At 40.4% G+C, this 22,443-nt stretch overlaps 1 protein-coding gene across 2 annotated transcripts in view; it reads left to right on the forward strand.

The window, feature by feature from the left end:
* The first annotated feature begins 2,340 nt into the window (after positions 1-2,340).
* SLC28A3 (solute carrier family 28 member 3) overlaps positions 2,341-22,443 on the forward strand; it is a 57,910-nt gene continuing 37,807 nt past the window's right edge. The window contains exon 1 of one of the 2 annotated variants that reach the window (XR_009251770.1): positions 2,341-2,565. Coding sequence is in view for 1 of the 2 variants with exons in the window: in XM_058695576.1 (XP_058551559.1) it covers positions 2,488-2,565 (78 nt within the window). In the remaining variant the exon portion in view is untranslated. The remainder of the gene's footprint in view (positions 2,566-22,443) is intronic. The other variant, XM_058695576.1, reaches the window with a different exon arrangement.

Raw genomic sequence — 22,443 nt, forward strand, 5'->3', positions numbered from 1 at the left:
CGGAGCACCTGGATGGCTCAGTCGGATAAGCATCCAACCTCAGCTCAAGTCATGATATTGCAGTCCGTGGGTCCGAGACCCACATCAGGCTCTGTGCTGACAGCTCGGAGCCTGGAGCCTGCTTCAGATTCTCTGTCTCCCTCTATCTCTGCCCTTCCCCTGCTCTCTCTCTCTTTCTCTCAAAAATAAATAAACATTAAAAAAGAACTTTTAAAGAAAGCTTCCCATATTATCTACTTTCTGTTTATCTGCACCCCTCTTGATCACTTCCAATGGGACTTTTTGCATTGGGTTACATGGCAACAACTTATTATGGCATATCACAATTATGGGGGAGAACTGGTAAAAATTCCTAAGTCTCCATTCATCAGTGAGAATCATTAAAGAAGGAAAGCATAAAGAAAGCTCCGATGGTGTTGATAAATGGTGAGAACTTCGACCAGGGTTCCACAAGCACACAGTGAGAAGTCAGAGATCACCTTTTCCATGCTGCCAATATGGTGGGGATTTGGGGAGAGACTGACCTGACCACCAGTCTGGTGGGGGTGCTATGCTTTCCTATGTAGGGGGCAATATATCACCTGCTCAACGACAGGTGTACCTGGCCTCAGGGAGAAATCCTGTCCCTAAAGCACATGCCCACTACTGTTCAGAGATCATTGTGCCTTTTCTTTTTAAGGTTTTAAGATAAACATTACCTTATCACAATTTTATTATGTGCCAGGCACCATTCCATGTGTTTTTAAGTCTATTATCCCATTTTGTCTTCTCAGTAATATACAGTGTGAAACAGAACTATTATGTCCATTTCATAGATGAGGTATTGAGGCACAGAGAACACAGTACCTTGCCCAAATTCAACGTGGTTAGTAAGTCAGGGATCCACACAGATTTTCTGTAAAGAGCCAGGTAGTGAATATCTTGGACTTCCAGCCATGCAGTCTCTGTAACAATCACCCAGCTCTACTCTTGTGGGGCAACAGCAGCCATAAATGATACACAAGGGGATGGGCATGTTCGTGTTCCAACAAAATTTTATTTCTGGGGCCTGCAATTTGCATGTGTTGTATAGTTTGCATGTGTCATGAAATATTCGTTCTTTCGAATTTTCCCAACCACTTAAAAATCTAAAAGCCATTCTTAGCTCTTGGGCTTTATGTTTAAAAATATGTCACTGGCGGGGCACCTGGTGGTTCAGTTGGTTAAGCGTCCGACTTCGGCTCAGGTCATGATCTCCTGGTTCATGAGTTCTGGCCCTGCTGTCCCGGGGCTCTGTGCTGACAGCTCAGAGCCTGAAGCCTGCTACGGATTCTGTGTCTGCCTCTGCCTCTGCCCTTCCCCCGCTTGTGCTCTGTCTCTGTCTCTGTCTCTGTCTCTCTCTCTCAAAAAATAAATATTAAAAAAATTTTTAAAAATAAAAACTAAAAATAAACAGCTGGCTGGGTTTAGCTCTTGAGCTGTGGTAAGTTGTAGATCCAGGATTTGAACCCAGGCAATGTGGTTCCAGTGAGCTTTTAATTATTATATAGTCTATATCATGATAATAATAATAAATCATGGTCTTTATAGAAAACTCAGCAAAGAAAGAGCAAATAAAAACCAGGCATAAAAACCACAACCCAGAAATAATCATAATTACATTTGATATTTTCTTCTATTCTTTTATCTACTGTATGCAGTATTCCATTTATTAATTCTAGCTTTTCACTTATCATTAGCATTTTTCACATTTCCTCAGAGGCCACACAACTATATTCATTTTAAACGTACTAGGGGAAACTGCTATTTGAAAGAATCTTATAGCTAATAATTTCCTAAAGTGAAGAATCCTTTTATTAAGTGAGCAGTTGGTCACGTTCCATTTATCTGCTGCATATTTGCATTTCTAGGAATTGGTTTTTTAAAAGCAAACCGATCTGTAGACAGGGATGTAGTAAAAAGACTTTGAGTTGACTTCTCACTGTCCCTTTATTAGCCAAATGACCCTGAGCAAATTGTTGACTTGACTTTATCACATCTCAGTTTTTGCTTGTCCTGAAGATAAACCAAAACAACCGTATACAAAGTACTGAGCACGGACCTAGCAGAGAATAGTGGTCAATTGGTAGCAGCCAGCCCTTATGTTCCTTGCCACCCCACACCATTCCTAGTCCCCAATACCACCCACAGGAAATAGATTATTTCACTGGTGGCTGTTGAGAAAGTGTCTTTTTCTGCTCTGTGTACTGAGTTTTCCAAAGTAAAAATGGGCCAGCAATCCTAAACGGGAAGATTAATGAGGTGGGTGGACCTGAACTGGAGGCCTCACCCCACCCACCTATCACTCCTGCTCCGCCCCACAGATTGTTAAGTTTTCAAATGTAAGCCGTGCCCAGGTTCCTACAACAGCAGGTGGCATTCTGACATCAGCAGAGGCTGATGTTCCTTCAGGTACGGAGGAAACTCTAGACCAGACACCTGAAAAGAATTCAGAGCCCAACCAATGCCATGAGCAGCGAAGACTTCGTGGAGCTGAAGAGTAGGACGGCCGCCAGAGCGGAGGGCTACAGCAACACTGGCTTCCAGGTGAGCGGAAGTTTTATCTTGTGTTTGAGACCAAGTAAGTGGACACAGTGCTCATTTCTCGCAACCTTGGCAAATTCCCAGACAAAACCAGTGGGGTTCTTGGAACCCAATAAGAGTTTTTCATGACACTCTTTAAACCTATGATTTTTTCCTTTTGGGCTGACAAACCTGAAAAGTCTCTTTTAGTACAACTTGTTTTGATCCCTAACTTGCCCTGTCACTTAGAAACAAGATTGTCTTCTCAGGCTTTTGTTTCAGGTTCACAAGCCCTGCCAATATTTTCCAAAGAGCTGGTAAGAAGGAAAGAATGGAGAGACTCCAGATCCTGGATGTAGGGAGCACTTCAGGCTTTCTTTCTCTTACACCACCTCCCAAAGCACCTGTCAGATGGGAGCCTGGGTGCCCGCCCCAGTGCAGCCGGGTTATGCAAACCAGTCTCATGTCATCAACCAAAACTCACTGAGTGATTAATGCTGCTTAACTTGGAACTGGGTGCTGCAGAGGCCTAGAAAGAGTCCTGTCACAGGGAAACACCAGCCTGTTCTGACTGGCTCTGGGATGAGAGTTTTTCAGGGATGTCCCTAGCTATGCTTCCTTTCCTAAGCTGACTTGGCAGCCCAAACAGGTGTCAGCAATCTGTTGGGATTCAGAATCACCAAAAAGGCAAAACAAACTTTTAGGCACTAACAAAGGAGGGAACAAGGAAGGTAAAAGAGCTTTGGCACAAGTCCTAAATCTTTTACCCACATGTGACTGTAACTTCCTTGAGCTTCAGTTCAGTTGTCTACACAGTGGTCACACTGAACTTCATCTCATAGATCATAAGTGTAAGGGAGGAAAAGTCTTTTCCTCTACCCTCTTAGATTCAGCACCTGAGATCTGCAAATTAAACTGAGAAATGGCAGATTAACCAGAGAAGGCTATACAAATTTTATTAATATTCTTCATTTTATATTCATGCAGCTTCACAGAAAATAAATGAAAAATTCAAAGAAACATTAAGACTCAGGGTCTTATGTACCATTTTAACAAAGGACAAAAAATTGTGGAGCAGTGATTAGACCAAAAAAAGAGAGGTTAAGCTCTTAGGGCCAAGAAATTATGGGAAAGTGATGAGGAAAGACATGGGGGCAGCTAATGGGAGATAAGGTTTGGCAGTGAGGTTTATGCAATCTTAGCACCATCTCTGTTTCCAGTGACAAGTGTTGTTCTCCTCTGCCTGTTATGGGACACCTACACAAGGGAAAGTTCGTCCCTGCTCTAGACAGAGAGAGGAAAAATGAAGAGCTCTTTCTGTGTTTGTTTTTTCTCAGTTGCCTTCAGCTCAAGATAATTCTCATGCCAAAGTGGTAGATTTGGGGGCAGCATGTCCTGATTCCCCTCATAAGGGTTAAATGAGAAAAAAAGCATAAAGCAGAGGGCCTTTTATGGCTCAAAAGAATAGAAGGGCTAGAATGGAATAGAGTCAAAGTGAGTATGACAGCAAGACAAAGATGTCTGCAAGGGAGGTGGGTCCATGTCACCAGCAACTGGTAGCCCAGTCAGTGAGGAGGACACACATCCACCAAAGATAGTCCTCTTTTCTATCCCTCATTCTCTTCCATGAAAAGAAAAGGAAAAGAAAGGAAAGGAAAGGAAAAGAAAGGAAAGGAAAGGAAAAGAAAGGAAAGGAAAGGGAAAAGAAAAGAGAAGAGAAGAGAAGAGAAGAGAAGAGAAGAGAAGAGAAGAGAAGAGAAGAGAAGAAAAGAAAAGAAAAGAAGAGAAGAGAAGAGAAAAGGAAAGAAAAAAGTACTTCTAGGTCTCAGGGTGCAGAACACGGCATCTCAAACCCAGCAGAATACCACATACCACCACCAACGAGCAGAAACAAGGTTATTTCTTCCAATGCCTGCTGCTTGACAAGAATTTCCAGAGACACATATTTACTCAGCAAAACCATTAACTGCCCCCTAGATAAGACCACTGCTGGAAAGGGATACCAATTCAAGAAGGAATAATACACTATTCTTGCCCTCCAGGAACAAGGCAGGCAGAAACCAATAAGCAATTACGTGTGATGTAAAACAAAAACAAAAAACAATGCTGGAAGTTGGCACCAAGTACATTATAAATAAATAAGCAGGTGGAGCTGGGTTGACTGGGGAGTCTCTGAGGTGGGCAGGGATTTCCTGGTTGAACAGGGAGGGGTGTCAGCAGAGCACTGCAAGCAAAGAGAACTGTCTGCACAGGACCAGAGGCCTGAAAGAATATGTATGCTGGGGATAGAGGAGATGAGGAGCAGGGGCTCCAGGGAAGGTACAGGGGACAGGCTGGCCCCAGATCATGGGGCCTCCAAATGGCTAAGGCATCAGGAAAGAATAGATCAGAATTCACACTATCAAGGGGTGCCTGGGTGGTTCAGTCAGTTAAGCATCGGGCTCTTGATCTCAGCTCAGGTCTTGATCTCAGGGTCGTGAGTTGAAGCCCAAGACGGGCATGGGGCCCAACACGGAACCTACTTAAAAAAAATAATAAAAGAATTTACACTATCAAATTATTGATACCCCCATTGAAGGTGGACAAAATGGAAAGAGATTTATGTGTGGTTGGGACGCCATTTAGGAGGTTGGTATGATAATCAGATTGTAGCTTAGAGGTGGTAACAACCAGCACTGGACAGAAGTACCAATACTCGTAGGAGGCCCCCTTGGCCATGCAATTAGCATTGAGTCAGGGTGAGTTAAGAGCTGCTCTGCCGATGAATGTTTCCATTTTCTCCTCTCTAAAGCAGGATAATAATACCATATCCTGGTGTTGAGAGAATTAAGTGAGTTAATACATTTTTTTTTAAGTATGTAATATATGTTTTAAAAAACTACTGTTCGTTCAGGCTGCTATGACAAAATACCACAGACTGAGTGGCTTATAAACAGAAATTTGTTTCTCATTATTCTGAAGCCTGGAAATCCAAGATTGTGACACCAGCAGAACAGTGTCTGGCAAGGGCACACTTCCTCATGGACAGCCATCTTCTTGCTGGGTCCTCACATGGCAGAAGGTGCAAGGGAGATCTTTGGAGTCTCTTTTATAAGGGCACTGATCCCATTCATGAGGGCTCTGCCCTCATGACCTAATCACCTCAAAGGCCCCACCACCTAATACTGTCACATTGTGCATTAGATTTTCCAAACAGGAATTTGGCAGGGGGTGGGAGGGTAGGTAAGGGGACACATTCAGACCATAGCAAGTGCCTAGCATGCAGTGTGAACATAAATAATAGTATGTCTCAGTGCTGGGGCAGATTAAAGAGAGTCAACATTTCTAGCCTGAGATTTCAACTTAGAAGTGATTTTCTTTATGTAGACTGGAAAGACAGAAATAGGGCTGGAGCAAGGAAGACCATGAATTCATTTTGAGGTTGTTGGTTGAAATTAGGGTGATTTCATACCCCTAGAAGAAAATGGAGAGGAGGCAGGAAGCTCTAGGGATAAAGGCACCTGGAATCCCCTGGAGGGAACATCATGCATTTGGGGGCTGATCACACAACAATGAGCCAGTGGCATGGATGACACCAGGAGGAAGGAAACCCAGGAAGCCCCGGTACTTCAGGAACTGGAAAGTTAGAGCAGTCAGAGGTTGGAGCAGAGAGGCCACAAGGAGGGAAAGGGGAGAAGCACCAGGAGAGGGAAGGGTCTGGGGAAGCCAAGGGAAGAGAGAACTACAAGGTTAACAGCAAAGACAGTTCATGTGATTTTTCAACCAGGAGGTCACTGGTGACCAGGGGTGGGATGGGGGGCAGTTTGTGTGATGAGTGGGAGCTGGGAAACTGGGGAAAATGAAGTCAGAGAGGAAGTTCCCCTGGTGGAGAGAAGAGCAGGGAAGAGAGGCTCAGAAGAGGCAAGATTGGGGCTGCAGGCAGGGGGCTTTTTTATTTTTTAAAAATTCATTGTGAAATATAACATGCAGAAAAACACACAAAGCCAACTAGACAGCTTATTATAAAGTGCCAATCCAGATCAAGAAATAGGACATTGCCATCCCTCAGCTCTGACACACCAATCCTGCACATCTGTCACAACTGCCCCTGCCCACAGGGGTGACAATGACCCCAACCTTATGGTAATTACTACCCTGCTTTGCTTTATATCTTAACATATAGTTACGAATCCCCAAGCACTGTTTTTGCCTATTTTTGAACTTTATATAAATAGAAAGTTACAGGAAAATTCTTTGCTTATTTTAAAACATTTATATAGAACTAGGCAAGACAAATCATTTTGTACCTGACTTCTTTTGCTCAGTTTTGTATTGTTGACACTCAGCCATACTGTTGCATGTAAGTGGAGTTCATCCAATTTCACTGATATACGGTGTTCTCCATAAACATTACACAATTTATCTGTTTTCCTGTTCGTGGACATTTGTGCCATTATCCTTGGAGCTTTTAGGAGCTTCTAGAAACAAATGCAACTATGAATACTCTTAGACATGTCTCCTGGTGCATATGTAACAAATTTATTTGGGGTTACATTTAGGAGTGGAATTGCTAGGTCATGGAGAATGCATATATATTTTCAACTTTAGTAATAATGCCAGACTGGTTTCTTAAGTGGTTTTACTAATTTATATTTCCATCCACAGAGTGTAAGTGCCTATTACTCCATAGCCTCACCAATAGTTATCTGGCTTCTTAATTTCAGTGATTCTGGTAGATGTGTAGTGAGTAGTGTAACATTGAGATTTCATTTTAATTTTCCTATGTTATTGGCCACTAGATGCCAACTTTGTGAAATGCTTGTTCATGTCTCTTGCCCGTTTTCTCTACTGGATTCTGTCTTTTTCCTACTGATTTGAAAGAGTTCTTTAAATGTTCTGAATATAAGCCCTTTTCCAATTATATGGTTTACAAATGCCTTCAACCACTGAAACTGTCTTTCACTCTTTAATATTTAGATGCACAAAAGCTAATTATTTGGGGTCCATTTATCAGGGGTTTCTGTTTTATATATCCTGTTTAAGACATCTTTTTCTACTCTGCAAGATCATAAGGATACCCTCCCATATTTTCCAAAAGCTTGTTATTTTCCTTCTACATTGAGGACTCTACTCTCCCTGAAGTTAGTTTTTATGTATAGTGTGAGGCAGGCATCAAGTTTTTGTTTTTGGGGGTGCCTAGCTGGCTCACTCAGTAGTGCATGTGACTCTTGATCTTGGAGTTATGAGTTCAAGCCCCACATTGGGTATAGAGATTACTTAAAAAAATAAAATCTTTAAAAGCAAAAAAAAGTTTGTTTTCTCTACATGGGTATCCAATTATTTCAGTGTTGCTTTAGAAAATATAAATTTTCCCCACTTGACAAATACCACATTTATCAAGTGTCCATATTTAGGGTAAGTCTTTTTAGAATAGGACAACCAAAAGATTTTTGCAAAGTCAAAGGAAGGAGAAGGATCCAGAGAAGAGGAAAAGAGGAAAGCAAGAGAGTCCAAATAAAGCTCAGAATTTCTAAGGGTGAAAATTCAGGCAATTTTTGAAAGAATACTTTTACTAAATGATGTTTCTTAGAATCCCAAATGAAGTTTCCTTCTGCCTATGAGTAAGTATCGATTGTACCACATGTGGCCCTCAGAGCCACAGAACCCATGCTCACTCTTAAGCCAGCTGGGTGTGGACCCACTTACAAAATTTCAAGACAGAACTCGATGGGAAATACGTCTCCACTCTGCACACACACACAGAGAAAAGCTGACCTATTCCAGGAAATGTCTGGTGAGTCAGTGGGGTTTAAAGAGTTTGTTAAATGGAGGTCTCAAAATTTGGGAGGTCATTTAAGTCCAAGAATGTTTGGCCTAGATAATTTGAATAGAGAAATTCAAGGTTGGTAGTGATTATGCAAAGTAAAGAGGAAGAGCATTGTTTCTCTCTAATCCCCTGAGGGAGGTCAACATGAATCACACCAGGTGGGTGAGGGGTTTCCACTAATTCAGGACAAGTTTGGCTACAACTATCTAGATGTGTTTCTTCCACAGGTGAGTTGAAACACAGAAAACACATGACAATAATTGTCTTTGTGAAGAAGGTTAAAAAAAAATTTTCTCCTCTATCCTCAAATCAGGTCATACCTAGACTTATTTCTAACAGCCTAGCTGACTAAGAACTCAAGGCACTTCCATGACATCTTAGAGGGGAAAGATTTAGGGATTTGGTTTCTTCCACAGTCCCTGAATTTATTATTTTTCACGGTGTCTTAACTTAAAATGAAGGTCGTGGCACCAACTGACCCATCTCATCTAGACATTGTTGATGTTGATGAGAAGCTGGCCCTGGACGCTAGCTGAACTGTCATGTGTCAAACTGAAAAAAAAAATCAGAAGTGGGAGTATTTGGACTTTTATACAGAACAGATTATTGTGAGCAGGAGCCCCAAGTTTCTATCGTGCTACAGAAGTTTAGAACTGTGTCTTCAGATTGTAGATTTAGGCAGACGTAGTATATGATTTTCACTCGAAGCCGGGATCTAGATTTGGAGGCATCTAATTCTACTCCACACGTGGGCAAAGGTATTTGACCCAGAAGCCACTTACAGCCTTGGCGTGCCTAATTGTTTCTTCTTTTTCCTGGAAAGGAAAAAAAGTTAAAAAAGAAAGAAAGAAAGAAAGAAAGAAAGAAAGAAAGAAAGAAAGAAAGAAAAGAAAAAGATGACATGCATGCCTTGTGTCTTCTGGAAGTAAATAAAGACAAGTTTCTTAGGAAAACACTATGAGTCACACGGTGAGAGAGCCTCCTGTGGGTGTTCAGGAACAAAGTAGATGATTACCAGGAATGGTTCAGTTGAGAAACAGGGAAATGTAACTGAAGACTTCTCAATGTTCCTTTCAATCCCCTAGTTCTGTGATTTCAAGGCTTTGCTTGCTTTTCCTCCAAGAGCCAAAACCCATTGACATAAAGCATGACATTTATTGACTCAACGAAAATTTATTGACAGTGTGCCAGGCATTATGCAAAAAGCAGGAAATAGCTACCATTTGGTTAAAATTAGTTCACAATGGCAAATCAGCACAACACAGTTTATAAAAAGTGTTACTCATGACACAAGATGGTGGTCTCATCTAGACAGGGAGTTGGGGAATATTTCCCAAATATTCCCAGTGAACACTTCCAGGCTTTAATTCATTAATTCATTCAACGAATATATAGTGAGCACCAACTCAATGGGCGCTAGGCATAAGGAAAATAACCAGTAAGACACAAATAATTCCACAAGCTACCATATCAAAAATTACTTTTTTCCATATGGCACTATGTGGAGAAGTCAAGGCCCCAGATGAGAAGATATGCAACACATGTACAGGGAAACAGAAAAGTAGTAAAGAGAGACAGACAGGAATAGAGGCCAGTTCTGATTCACCTCAAGACTCTTCACTGATTTCAAAATCTTGGTCCCAAGAATCCAAAACCAATGATAAGTTTAGGTTTAAAACTGAATTTCTACTCTCTGCAGATTCGGGAACATTCTACAGTAAACTAGCCAGACAGATGATAAGGGGTTGTAAGCAAAGTAATGGTATAAACTCCTCCATGAAACATTGTCAGAAAATAGCCCATTAATGTGAGGCGAGGCTTTTTGCACCATAAGAAAGTGTCAGTCATAGTTAAACAGAAGCCAGGATAGGCATACCTGCTTCCCTGTGGATTCTCCAGCTGCCTTACTCCCTCCACCTGCTCAACTGTGGGAACATTACATAGTTCCAAACAGCACAATCTATAAAGTTGTGCAGCTGTGCCCCAGTGGGTCCTACTTGCCTCTCAGTGTCCCTCCCTTCTTACAACATTTCTAGCTTTTAAAGTTTTTATTTTTCTATTTTCAAATTACTGTGTCCTAGTTTCTCATACACCTGAATCCGTTGCTTCAGAAAACATTTTGCAAGGAGGAAGCTGATTAGAGGGCACTGGCCTAACTTGTGCAGTAGGAGGATTTGAAATGTAAATTACTTAATTAAGGGCCAGACCCATGCAGATAGAGCAGGTGGGAGCAAAGGTCTTGTTACATGGTATGCTGGATCCAGCAAGGAAGGGAAAAAGAGACAAAGACACACACAAAGCCAACAGAGACATTTCCAGGAGCCAGCAAACATTAGGCTTCCTGTTGACCCAGATGGCTACTTCCTTGTTTCCCTGTAGAACATGAGGTCTTGAGGTCAGAGAAGAGGGAAGAAAGAAGTAAGAGTGCAAGCATTTTGAAAGCACACGTGGAAGAAGACGTGGTCTATCATGGTCCAAGAACTGACTGTACTGCATGTGACTTTGATCTTGGCTGAAGATAACAAGGGGCCCCTTCTTAAGGAGGAAGTGGAGAGGAAAGAGAGAGGTGAGCTTCTGAGAAAAGTCAGACTGGGAAGGGGTGGGGGTTAGCAGGGCACAGGTTAAAAGTCACATAGTGAATCATTATGAGGAGAGTAAAACATAAATTCTTTGGGTGAAGAGTTGAGGCTTCAGAACCAGACTGCCATTAGGCAGTTACCTAACTTCTGCATCTACTTCCCCATTCAAAAATAGGTCCATAACACCCTGCATCAAAGGACTAAGGGGAGATTAGTGGAAAGCACTAGCGCCTAGCAAATGCTCAAGTATCAGCAACCATTAACCAAACCATTTAGTTGGGGATGCTATTTTGGTGCAGGGGTCAAACCAAAATTTGAAACCCATCTATGAAGGCCACCTCTTTGTATAGTAGATACTGGAATCTACTGATGGATAACTATGGAAGACACCAACAGGCAACTCTGAATTGTTTTAATGGCTGTCAAATGTAAATGTCAAGCCCCTTGGGTCCCTGCCAGACTGAGAGACCTTGGCTCCCTCCCAGCATCTGTGTCTCTTCCAAAGGACTTTTATAAAGTTATTTTTCAAATACTTTGGTTCATTATGATTCATATCTTACTTACTCAAATGCATCTCTTAAAAAAAATTTTTATGGGCTCTATCCATGTATTTATAATTAATTTGTATTTATTTAGTCAGTGCTCTTTGGGAAAAGGTGCTTCATGACCAAGGTGATTTTAGGAGTCGCTAAGAAGCAATGTTTTTCCAAACGTAAGCAAATTCAAGTGTCCATGGTGCATGTATCCTCTTTCATGCCTCACTATTAACTATTGTGGCATGAAACAGTCTGGTAAGTCTGATAATGGTCTGATGAGACCAGTACTTAGGAAGTGACCATGACTTCCCAAAATGACACAAGAATAAGGCAGGCCCAAACAAATAAGACTTCATCCTGCAGGTGATTTAGGCTTTGGCATGAAATGCATTTTCATTAAAAAAAAAAATCTATAATAACCTTTGATCCCTTTAGGCAGACTGGCGATTTACCTATGAAAAACAAATCAGAGAAAGAAATGAGAATAAGAAGAATTTTAGTTTCAATTGACAGAGTCAAAGAGATTGTATCTTTGTTTCTTTATTTTTTTTCTCAACTATAGGAAGATGTTTTGCTGTTAAGAACATTTCTGTTTCCCTCATGCATCTTTGGAATTTCAGACACAGCCAAGTTCATTCTAATCAATCTGTAAAAGCATTATAAGGTGCAGGACTTGAACTTTTTAAGTCTTTATCATGATTGTAAGAAAATAATTAATTGTGTTATTATTATGGTTGGCATCTTCTAAATTCCCTGAGAACAGAGACCAGCAACCAGCATAGGAACCATTGCCTAGTCCATAGTAGGTACACAAAAAATATTTGTTAGAGGAGTGAATGAGAATGCCTAAGACAGAGCCCCAAGGAACTATATGTAACATTAAGGGTTGAGTTGAAAGGCTGATATGGTACAGGAAATAGAGAAGAAGTCTGGGTGACAAGAGGAAACTAGCAATGTGTGATATCACAAGTTGGACAAGAGTATTTGAAGGAGGAAACAATCCCTTGTGGATGATGAAAACTGGATTTAAGCACATGAAAGCCATCAAAGACTTGGGCAAGTGTGATTTCCATGGAGTGGTAGGAATGGAATACATATTGGAATGAGTGGGAGACAAAATGTGGCAAGAAAATGGAACTAGTGCCTTTATCTGGGCTGCTATAACAAAATACCACAAGCTGGGAAGCTTATAAACAACAAACATTTATTTCTCACAGTTCTGAAGGCTAGAAGTCCAAGATCAAGGCACCAGCATGGGCCCATTCTAGTGAGGCCCCTCTTCCCAGTTCATAACCAATGCCTTCTCACAGTGTCCTCATATGGTAGAAGGGGTCAGGGATCTCTGTGAGACCTCATTTCTAAGGGCACGATTCCCATTCATGAAGGTTCCACCCTCATGACTTAAACACCATCTCCTAGCCCTGACAGGCATCATCTCCTAATACCATCATCTTTGGAGGTTAGAATTTCAACATGGTGAATTTTAGGGGCACACAAACATTGACCATAGCAGCCAGCAAGTGCAGATGGAAGACTGGTTTTTAGTGGAAGGAGAAAGGATGCTTATCTATGAATTGATAGAGATGCAAATACCAGAGAAGCAAGGGTTAAGTATGGCAGTGTGTGAGGAAGTGCAGAGCACTGTGCCTGGCCCAGTAAGGAAGGAGTCCAGGCATTGTTATATTATTGCTCTAAGAACAGCTTGTCCGGGCTGAAATCACACATTTACCAAACACAAATTATCAACACAAATATCACAGCTACAATAAGAGTGAAAGGCAACCAGGCAGGAGGTCAGTGGTGTCTTGGAATGTACAGTTCTATCTTTATATGACTTTTAGGTAGCTTCAGCTCTGGAAATACTGCATGTAAAAAAGAAATTAAAAATATACATAATGCATTTGTAGAAATTTAACTCCACTGTTGTGGTGATGACCTGGTTAGGATGGTGATGAGCACAGCACTCCATTACCAAGGCATGTTTCCCTCTTTATTAATTAGTAAGTAATCTGTTGGCGGGGTGGTAGGGGGGCGGGGTGACATTTAAGGCTATGTGAATATCCAGGTCCCCAACACATTTCACCCAATGGTTTTTGCATCCATGGATGACCCTTTCCTGAATCAATTAGTACTAGGGAATTGCAAAATGGGAGTTTTCATTTCTTCAATATTCCTTCCCTGACATTCTTCTGAAAAGAATAGACTTATCTTTGATCATATTTCTCTATCTGGATTAACATTCCCTTTCTTTTATTACATATTTTATAATCAATTACCAACATTTTTTGCTTCTTGCAACATTATATAATGATTTTTAAACATATAAGAAAGTTGAAGTGATTTCATAGCAAACACCTATATATCCACCAACTACAGTCCATAATTAATATTTTACCATACTTGCTTTCTCATGTATTTTTTCATCTACACTCTATCCCCCCATTAGTCCATCTTATTTTTTGACACATGTAAGTTGCAGACATTATTCATATTTTCCACTTTTTAGTGCTCAACTTGTCCTAAACTTGGCCAGTGATCGCAGAATGCTTTTTGATAAGGATTCAATTTATTTATTACATACAACCATTCTAGACAATATATGAAGTAAACATTTGTAGTATATAAAATTGTGGCCATGTTTTAGCATATTAATGCTTTTAACAGATGGCCAGAATTAGAAGTGGGGCCAAGCGTTGGCCTTCATGGTACCTGTATCTTACAGCCTTAAGTGGCTCCACCCAGTGGACATTTCATGCAGCAACTGCTAGTGTCTGGCCTACATGAACGTGTCTGGTCTGACACCAGAATTACATTGGAAGCTAATCTGCATTTCATCTTCTAAACATAACCCAAGACTCTAATGAATTCTGATAGAAAAACAACTACTTTTAGAAAAGCATATGACATCAGCCCCGGTTAAGCAGGATACTTAAACATCATTCATTTGCGGCTTATTTCAAAGCAAAGCTTATTTCAAGCCTTTATTCCTGGATATTATTTGATTTCCCCCACTGGTAGATTTTCTGGACGATAATAGGGACAGACCCAGAAGTAAAACCAAGATATCCAAGTGCAAGTAAGAATAAAGGTCCATATTCTCCCAGATGTACTTATGGTTGCTTCATAACTAAGAGATCCACAAGGTGGAAGATGAGTGGGGATGCCTTTTCCGTGGTCCTGACAGAGAAGAATATGCTCCATCACACAGACCAAGAGGAGGTAGAACCGCTTGTTTGAAATGAATGCGAAAGGTGCAAAAGAACCGTCACTACATTGAGTTAATATATACAAGTAGAAAAAAAAGAATTGATATCTGTTTCAAATATCTCCAAATATAATTTACATCCATGGCATTGAAATTAAGGCAGTCATTCACACTTGCCACAGGACCTTGTTGGGTTTTTTTTCTTGTTTTTTAAAGTGTTGAAAAAGATGTTTATACACTATCACAAATTAATTTTAATACTTTAATTACTAGGTTTCAATAAAATTATTTCCTTTTTAATATTATATTTAATTAATATAATAAAGGAGTCCACAGGCTCCATCAACTGTCCTGCTTTGGGACACTTCTGAGAAGCTGCATGTAGCTTCAATCACAGTGGCAGAATTCAACCAGAGCCACAGGGAGGTCAGAAATGTACCTCTATTCTGTGAAATCTCAGGCCCAGCTAAAATTCAGAGCCCTATATTTAAAGGAAATAGAGAAAGATAGATATCAGGGACACCTAGCAGTCTTGGCCACAATATATTTTCTATTGGAGTTATATAATTCAATAGATGCTAATCAGATTCATATTATTTATTGTCATCTTGGTCTTCCTTATTCTTACTTTTGCCCATTTGATCTGTCATAGACTGAAAGAGTTCTATCAACCTCTTTCGAAATGTGTTTCTAGATATTTCTTCCTCGATTCCCTTTACATTAATCTACACCATTTGTACACAGATAGCCAGGCTTCTCAGAGCATTAGATTGTACTCTGACCATTGTTTCTTTTGGAACACCTGAATTGCTTTTTTTTAATCCTGTATTCAGCCTTGGTCAATTACGATCCTGACCACTCCACGTTTTATCTTTCTGAGTCCCTGAGTCATTTCCAGGACAGAATCTCCTCAGTTTATGATGGGATTATGTCCCAATAAATCCATCATAAATTGAAAATATTGTATGTCATGAACGCATTTAATACACCTCATCCACCAAACATAGCTTAGCCTACCTTAAATGTGCTCAGAATCCTTATGTTAGCCCAGAGTTGGGCAAAATCATCTAATACGAAGCCTATTTTATAACAAAGTGTTGAATATCTCCTGTAATGCATTGAATACTGTGAAGTGAGAAACAGTGGTTGAATGGACACAGAATTGATTGTGGACGCTAGTGATCTCATGGCTGACTAGGCAATGCCCAGCATCACGTGTGAGGATCATACTGCATATTGCTAGACCCAGAGGAGGTCAAAATTTAAAGTTCAACGTACAGTTTGTACTGTAGTAAATGCATGTCTCTTATGCACCATCATAAAACTCAAAGACATCAGAAGGTGTCTGTGTGTGGTTACGTGTCCTTATTACCCCCTCTGACTCCATCGAATCCATTGATCTGCCAGATGGGTGTATTTGTTCTTAGCTCCTCTCATCATATTTTATGTTGTGCTTTGTAAAAATCTTTTCACATATGGTTTGCATATTCTTTATTTTTGTTCGTTTTCTTCTGAAGATGTATTTTTTTGTTGTTATCTTAATGGTTCCTTTTATAATGAACTTAAGATTATAAGTAATCACAAAATTAGTATATTTTTCTAATTTCTGGGGGTTTTTTTTCCTTCTCTTCCACCACTTGATTTTAGCGGAATATATATATTTTAGCATTTACCTTTCCAAAACACTGCTGCTTATAATGTCGTTCAGCTCTCAGAAATTAAAAGATAAGAAGATTGGCCTGTTCACCCTATCTTCTACCTTTTCTTTTATTTTCTTTCTTCAGCTAAGTGTTCTGAGTATCTTTTCTACACTGTGAGGGGTTAAAATGTATATAATTTCTTCTGGAATCTTAATCCCTGGATTAAGGTTTTAATTCATTAAATAGATTCACAACATACTGTCACTCCTTTTGCCATAATTTTTCATTAATCTTTTGTTTGGCTGAAGTTTCTCCCCTAGACGTTTCTCTAAGAAAACCGTGGAAGCCATTTCTAGGAGTACTTGCAGGCTTAAATTTATTTTTATAAATCTGATCATTCTAAACCTTCCCCTAATTTTTCTCATTTGGGTACAGAGCCCTGCTTTTCCCTACTTTCCTGTACTCAGGGGTTTCACTAGCTCCTGGCTCACAAAGATCACAAAGGGAGAATGTTATCAATGTTCTGTGGTCCTGCTTCCTTGCACCCAATTCAAAGCCCCCTTCAGATCATTCAGAAGTGACAGAGAATTATGCCAGGGAAATGTGATGACGAACTACAGGCTGAGCAGGCATTTCCCCTCTCGCCGTACTGCTGCTCCTTAATCCAGTCCATAAACCCACACAGGCTGGTGAGAAAAACAGGAACATCTCAGGAAGGAATGGTCTAGCTAGTGCCCATGAACTACATTAAGGATTCTGTAAACCAGAGACTCGAGGCACAAGGCTACCTGAGCCAAAAGGGTCACATGCCATACAATAAGTAAAGATCAAAGACTTCTGGAATACCACCTTTGAAAATGCCATCATTCCAAGGCAAAGCCCATGCAAGTTAGAGGGAACATTATAGAGTAAATGGCCTTAAAATGTTTGACATGAAGTAAAACATAAATAAAGGGGGAGCTATATTCCCAAACAATGAGAAGAGATTAGATTCATGCAACAGATGTTGACTTTTATATGCCGAATTTCAACCATCGAGAGCAAAGTGGCTATAAATGCCCCAGAGAAGCAAGTAGGTAGCAAACTCAACAGTAAAACTAATATAAAAGTCAATTGACAAAAGTCAATTGCTATATATGGCACTAGGTAGGTAATGAATGTTACACTCCTATATGGTGATAAATATGGCTTCAAGACATTAAGCTTGGAGTTGAACCCTGAAATGGCAATGGAACCCAAGCCTTTATCACAATGCAGCACCAATTAGTATAGATAATTTGTCAATATTCCTGAAAGCAGTCGTCTTCAGGTTTTTGGTGAGCTGCTTCCTATGATCTATTTATGTTGCATTTTGGAATTTTAAGTTACTATTTGAAACACTTGCTCCAGCTAGTCCCATTCCATGTTCATAGAAATGGAGACAGAAAAGTTAAATCAGTCACTTGAAACTCAAAAAAAAAAAAAAAATTGGAGGTGTATTTCTGGTACCTTCATTCAGGCATCTCAGGCATAGAATATTAGAACATACAGTAACCTTCTTGGAGAAGTAGAGAAAGCAGTCCCATACCATTTTGTCTCTACTTAGTTGTAGAGACACAATTATAGCTTCACTATAATAAGCCTGTAGGAATATCTTTCCCCAGAAAACAGTCACCAAGCACTTCTGTGCTGCCATTGTGTTATATACATGGTATTCAGCAGAGAACAGGGGACAGAGAATCCGGCTTCTCAGCTTAAAGTCCAATGGGTATAATATAGATTTTTACATATTTACACAGTTCCAAGTTTTCCAAATGACATCCATAGCAATATTTTAAGGCATCAGTCCTCAGAAAGTATCACATTGACTGTTTCTTAGGAAGATTGCTTTAAAGATGTACAGAGATGGGGAGATAGGTAGGATGGATGGATAGATGATAGGTAGATAGACAGATAGATAGATAGATAGATAGGCACACACACATACACACATAACAAAATAAGCAAATCTGATCACCAACCTAAATCTGTTCTGATAGTATAAAGCCTTCCAACCAAGGTATTTTAGCAAACACTTTACAAAACTTGCTGTGAAGTGTCAAGCTCTAGAACCAGTTAAGGCTCTTCATAGTGGGGTGCCTGGGTGGCTCAGTAGGTTAAGCATCCAACTCTTGATTTCAGCTCAGATCATGATCTCACAGAGCCCTGAGTCGGGCTCTGTGCTGATAAGTGCTTGTGATTCTCTTTCTCTCTCTCTGCACCCCAACTCAAAATAAATAAATAAACTTAAAAAAAAAATCTCTTCCGGGGCGCCTGGGTGGCGCAGTCGGTTAAGCGTCCGACTTCAGCCAGGTCACGATCTCGCGGTCCGTGAGTTCGAGCCCCGCGTCAGGCTCTGGGCCGATGGCTCGGAGCCTGGAGGCTGTTTCCAATTCTGTGTCTCCCTCTCTCTCTGCCCCTCCCCCGTTCATGCTCTGTCTCTCTCTGTCCCAAAAATAAATAAAAAACGTTGAAAAAAAAAATTTGAAAAAAAAAAGAAAAAAAAAAAAATCTCTTCCTAGTGACTCCTCAGGGTCCTTATCAACATCATATTTGCCTGATGAGCCATTCCCATCTGTCATTAACCAACATGATGTATGTCCCACCAGAACTCAGGATGAAAGTCTCTCCAGGGATGAAGGTGTCTGTTCTTGCCCCAGGCTCAAGCCCATCAGTGTCCCCCTCAGCAAGACCAACCATACCGTCAGAGCACACCAGGCCAGAGTAGTTTCTGGAAAGAAGGTTGAAGAAAGTCTCCCCTGGCAGAGTGATGTTCAGTCTGCAGCAGAGAAACCCCCCGCCACAAAAACTGAGAAATGGAAGCCACATTGTGCAATCAGGGCCACAGTGGGAGGGAGAGACCAAGTAAGCAAAGCAGACATGGTTGCAAGAGAAAGTGTCAGACTAATCACGGAGACAGACATGTCCACAAATGCAGAAGTGCCCGCTTGTGTATTTAAAGAATAGCATCTACTTAAAACCAGTCTATAGGGTGAGAGGCCCACTATCCTGGGTTGAGAAATGACCACCAAAGCCTAAATATAGTTTAAAAGTGGCCACGAGCATTTCAGGAAACTTTCAGCACCTCTGTCAAGTCTACCTGGTCTTGTCTTTTCTTTTCTTTTCTTTTTCTTTTCTTTTCTTTTCTTTTCTTTTCTTTTCTTTTCTTTTCTTTTCTTTTTTTTTTTTTGAGTATACACAATGTTACACAATGATACACAATGTTACATAAATTTCAGGTATACAACATAGTGATTCTACAAGTTTCTATATTATGCTATGCTCACAGGTGTAACTACCATCTGTCACCATTCAATACTATTATACTACCATTGACTGTATGCTGTACCTTTTATGCACATGACTTATTCATTCCATAACTGGAAGCCTGCGTCTCCCATTCCTCTTCACCCATTTTGCCCAACCCCCCACTCTGCTCCCCTCTAGCAACCATCCGTTTGTTCTCTGTATTTATGGGTTTGATTCTGCTTTTTGTTTATTTACTTATTCATTTGTTTTGTTTTTTAGAGTCCACATATAAGTGAAATCATACAGTTTCTCTTTCTCTGTCTGGCTTATCTCACTTAGCATACTACCCTGTAGGTCCATTCATGTTGTCCCAAATGGCATAATCTCATCCTTTTTATAGCTGCATAATATTCTGTTGGCTATAGATATAGATGACGTCTTCCTTATCCGTTTGTCTATCGATGCACACTTAGATTGCTTCCATGTCTTGACTATTGTAAATAATGCTGCAATAAACATAAGGGTGCATATATCTTTTTGAGTTAGTGTTTTTGTTTTCTTCAGATAAATATCCAGAAGTGGAATTGCTAGATCTTTTTATCTTCATGAGGTCCCAATAGTTCATTTTTGCTTTTAATTCCCTTGCCTTTGGGGATGTGTCAAGTAAGAAATTGCTGCAGCTGAGGTCAGAGAGGTTTTTCCTGCTTTCTCCTCTAGGGTTTACCACTATCTCTTTAGACATTCCCAAGACCAAAGGGTCCTGCCCTGAGGTCTAAACTCTACAGGCATGATAGTCTGGGGCTGGACGGTCTGAGTTCAGATCCCATCTTGGCTATCCTGGTTATATAACCTGAGTCATGCAATGCACTTATGTTTGCCTTAGTTTCTTCATCTGTAAAAATGGAGATCATTGGATCACAGGACTTCAAAGAGTTTAACCTTGTGTCGTGTACCTACTATGTATTATATCAATCCAGGTGCAAATAAAAACAAAACCAAAAGTAACAAGGGAGAAGCTTGTATCCTGCAGATAAAGGTCGGGAAGTAGGTAGTATAGAGCTGGAGTGGAAGCACTACTCTGGGTTTTAGGAACCCAAGAGCCCTACAACTCACTCACTGCTCTAACATCCCCAGGATGGGGCTCTTGTGTTCATGTTCATGGCCTGGCTGGAGCCATCCACACACAAGGCAGCATGATGTAGGAAAAAATGTAAGGGACAAAGAGCACCTGCCAGCCATCTCTTAAGGCATATTCCTGAGCTGCCCCACTCAGGGTACCACATCTATTTGTACTTCATTGGCCAGAATCTAATTATAAGTGGAAATGTCGCCATTTTTCTGGGTGGCTACATGTTCAGCTATAATTCTATAGAAGGGAAATACCTTAAGTAGATGGGGAGGAAATGGTTTCAGTGATTTCTCATGTTTTAGAGGTTGAATGGCTTAGAAACTGAAAGGAATAAATAAATAAATAAATAAATAAATAAATAAATAAATAATTTTAAACATCTCTGTCCATCTGTACTCACTGCAACACCCACTGTGGACCTGTAGTTGTTCGAACAGCATGGAAAGTTCAGGATGGAACCCCAGGCTCAAGGATCTGCCATTCAGAGCATCTCAAGCCAGAATGGAGTACACCCAGCAACTAACCTAACAAGAGAAATTACATGGCATGCTGTAAGCTGCTTACAAATACTCATACACAACACCACAATATTGTCACCCATTCAGTGGAGTGACAAGCTTGCATTTAGAACACAATATTCATTGTAGTTCAGTGTACTAAGATATCTAGTAATCTATACTAATGTATCTAGTAATCTGAATTGCTAAGTAGATGGTCAAAAACAACAGGCCAAGAAGTAATTATGGACCGACCACCCATTCAGGCCCTATGACTGCAATTTGACAAGAAGCAATAAGACAAAGCAAAACAATGTCTTAAGGGTTATTTTTCTAGCGCCAATCAACACCCACAACACCCCCATGGTTTCTGTTGGAAATCCTCAAATGATAGACATTGTTCTTCCTGAAAACGTTAAAAAGCCAAGGCGTACACTTTACCAGAGGTAAAACAATCCATTACATGTTACAGAATACGTCCACAGGTGCCCTTCTCAACACTTACATCTACTCTACCCCACCCCCAAACACAACACACAACCACACACACACACACACACCCCATTTCCTATTTCATCCTTGTGTTCCACAAGTTTCAGATTCTGCCACCAGGTGGCAGGAGTAATCAAGAATTAGCAGGAATTACCAAGAAGGTCCCAGAAAATGTCAGGATTCTGGAAGGGATCATAAGAACACTGAATCAAAACTATGGTATAGATGGGTAAACTGAGGCTGCAAAGCATCACACATGGAATTAGGGACCCCAAGGACCAACACCTTCTGTTACCTGTGCCCTGTATTTCCACCAACTTACACTGGGTTTTATAGTAAAACCTTGGATTGTGAGTAGCTTTTTTTGTGGGTGTTCCACAAGATGAGCAAATATTTCTAATAAATTTTACCTTGATAAACGAGTGATGTCTCGTAATAAAAGTAGTATGTGATGCCAAACATCACATGATCACAACTGAGCCAATGGTTCTTGAAATTTGCTTTGATATACAAGTGCTTTGGATTACAAACATGTTTCCAGAAAGAAAGAATTATGCTCACAAACCAAGGTTTTGCTGTACTTGTAACTTTTCAGCTTTATTTACGTATTCATTTTTATTTTAAAATTTTCAGCATCCATGAAAGTGAGAATAGTAAAATGAGTCCCTGAGTGCCCACTAGCCCACCCCAATCAGCAAGCTTTGTCATCTTTCCATACCATACACAGAGCCCCCTACTATATTTTTTACCA

The sequence above is a fragment of the Neofelis nebulosa genome, chromosome 12 (assembly GCF_028018385.1).
Source record: "Neofelis nebulosa isolate mNeoNeb1 chromosome 12, mNeoNeb1.pri, whole genome shotgun sequence".
Taxonomy (NCBI): domain Eukaryota; kingdom Metazoa; phylum Chordata; class Mammalia; order Carnivora; family Felidae; genus Neofelis; species Neofelis nebulosa.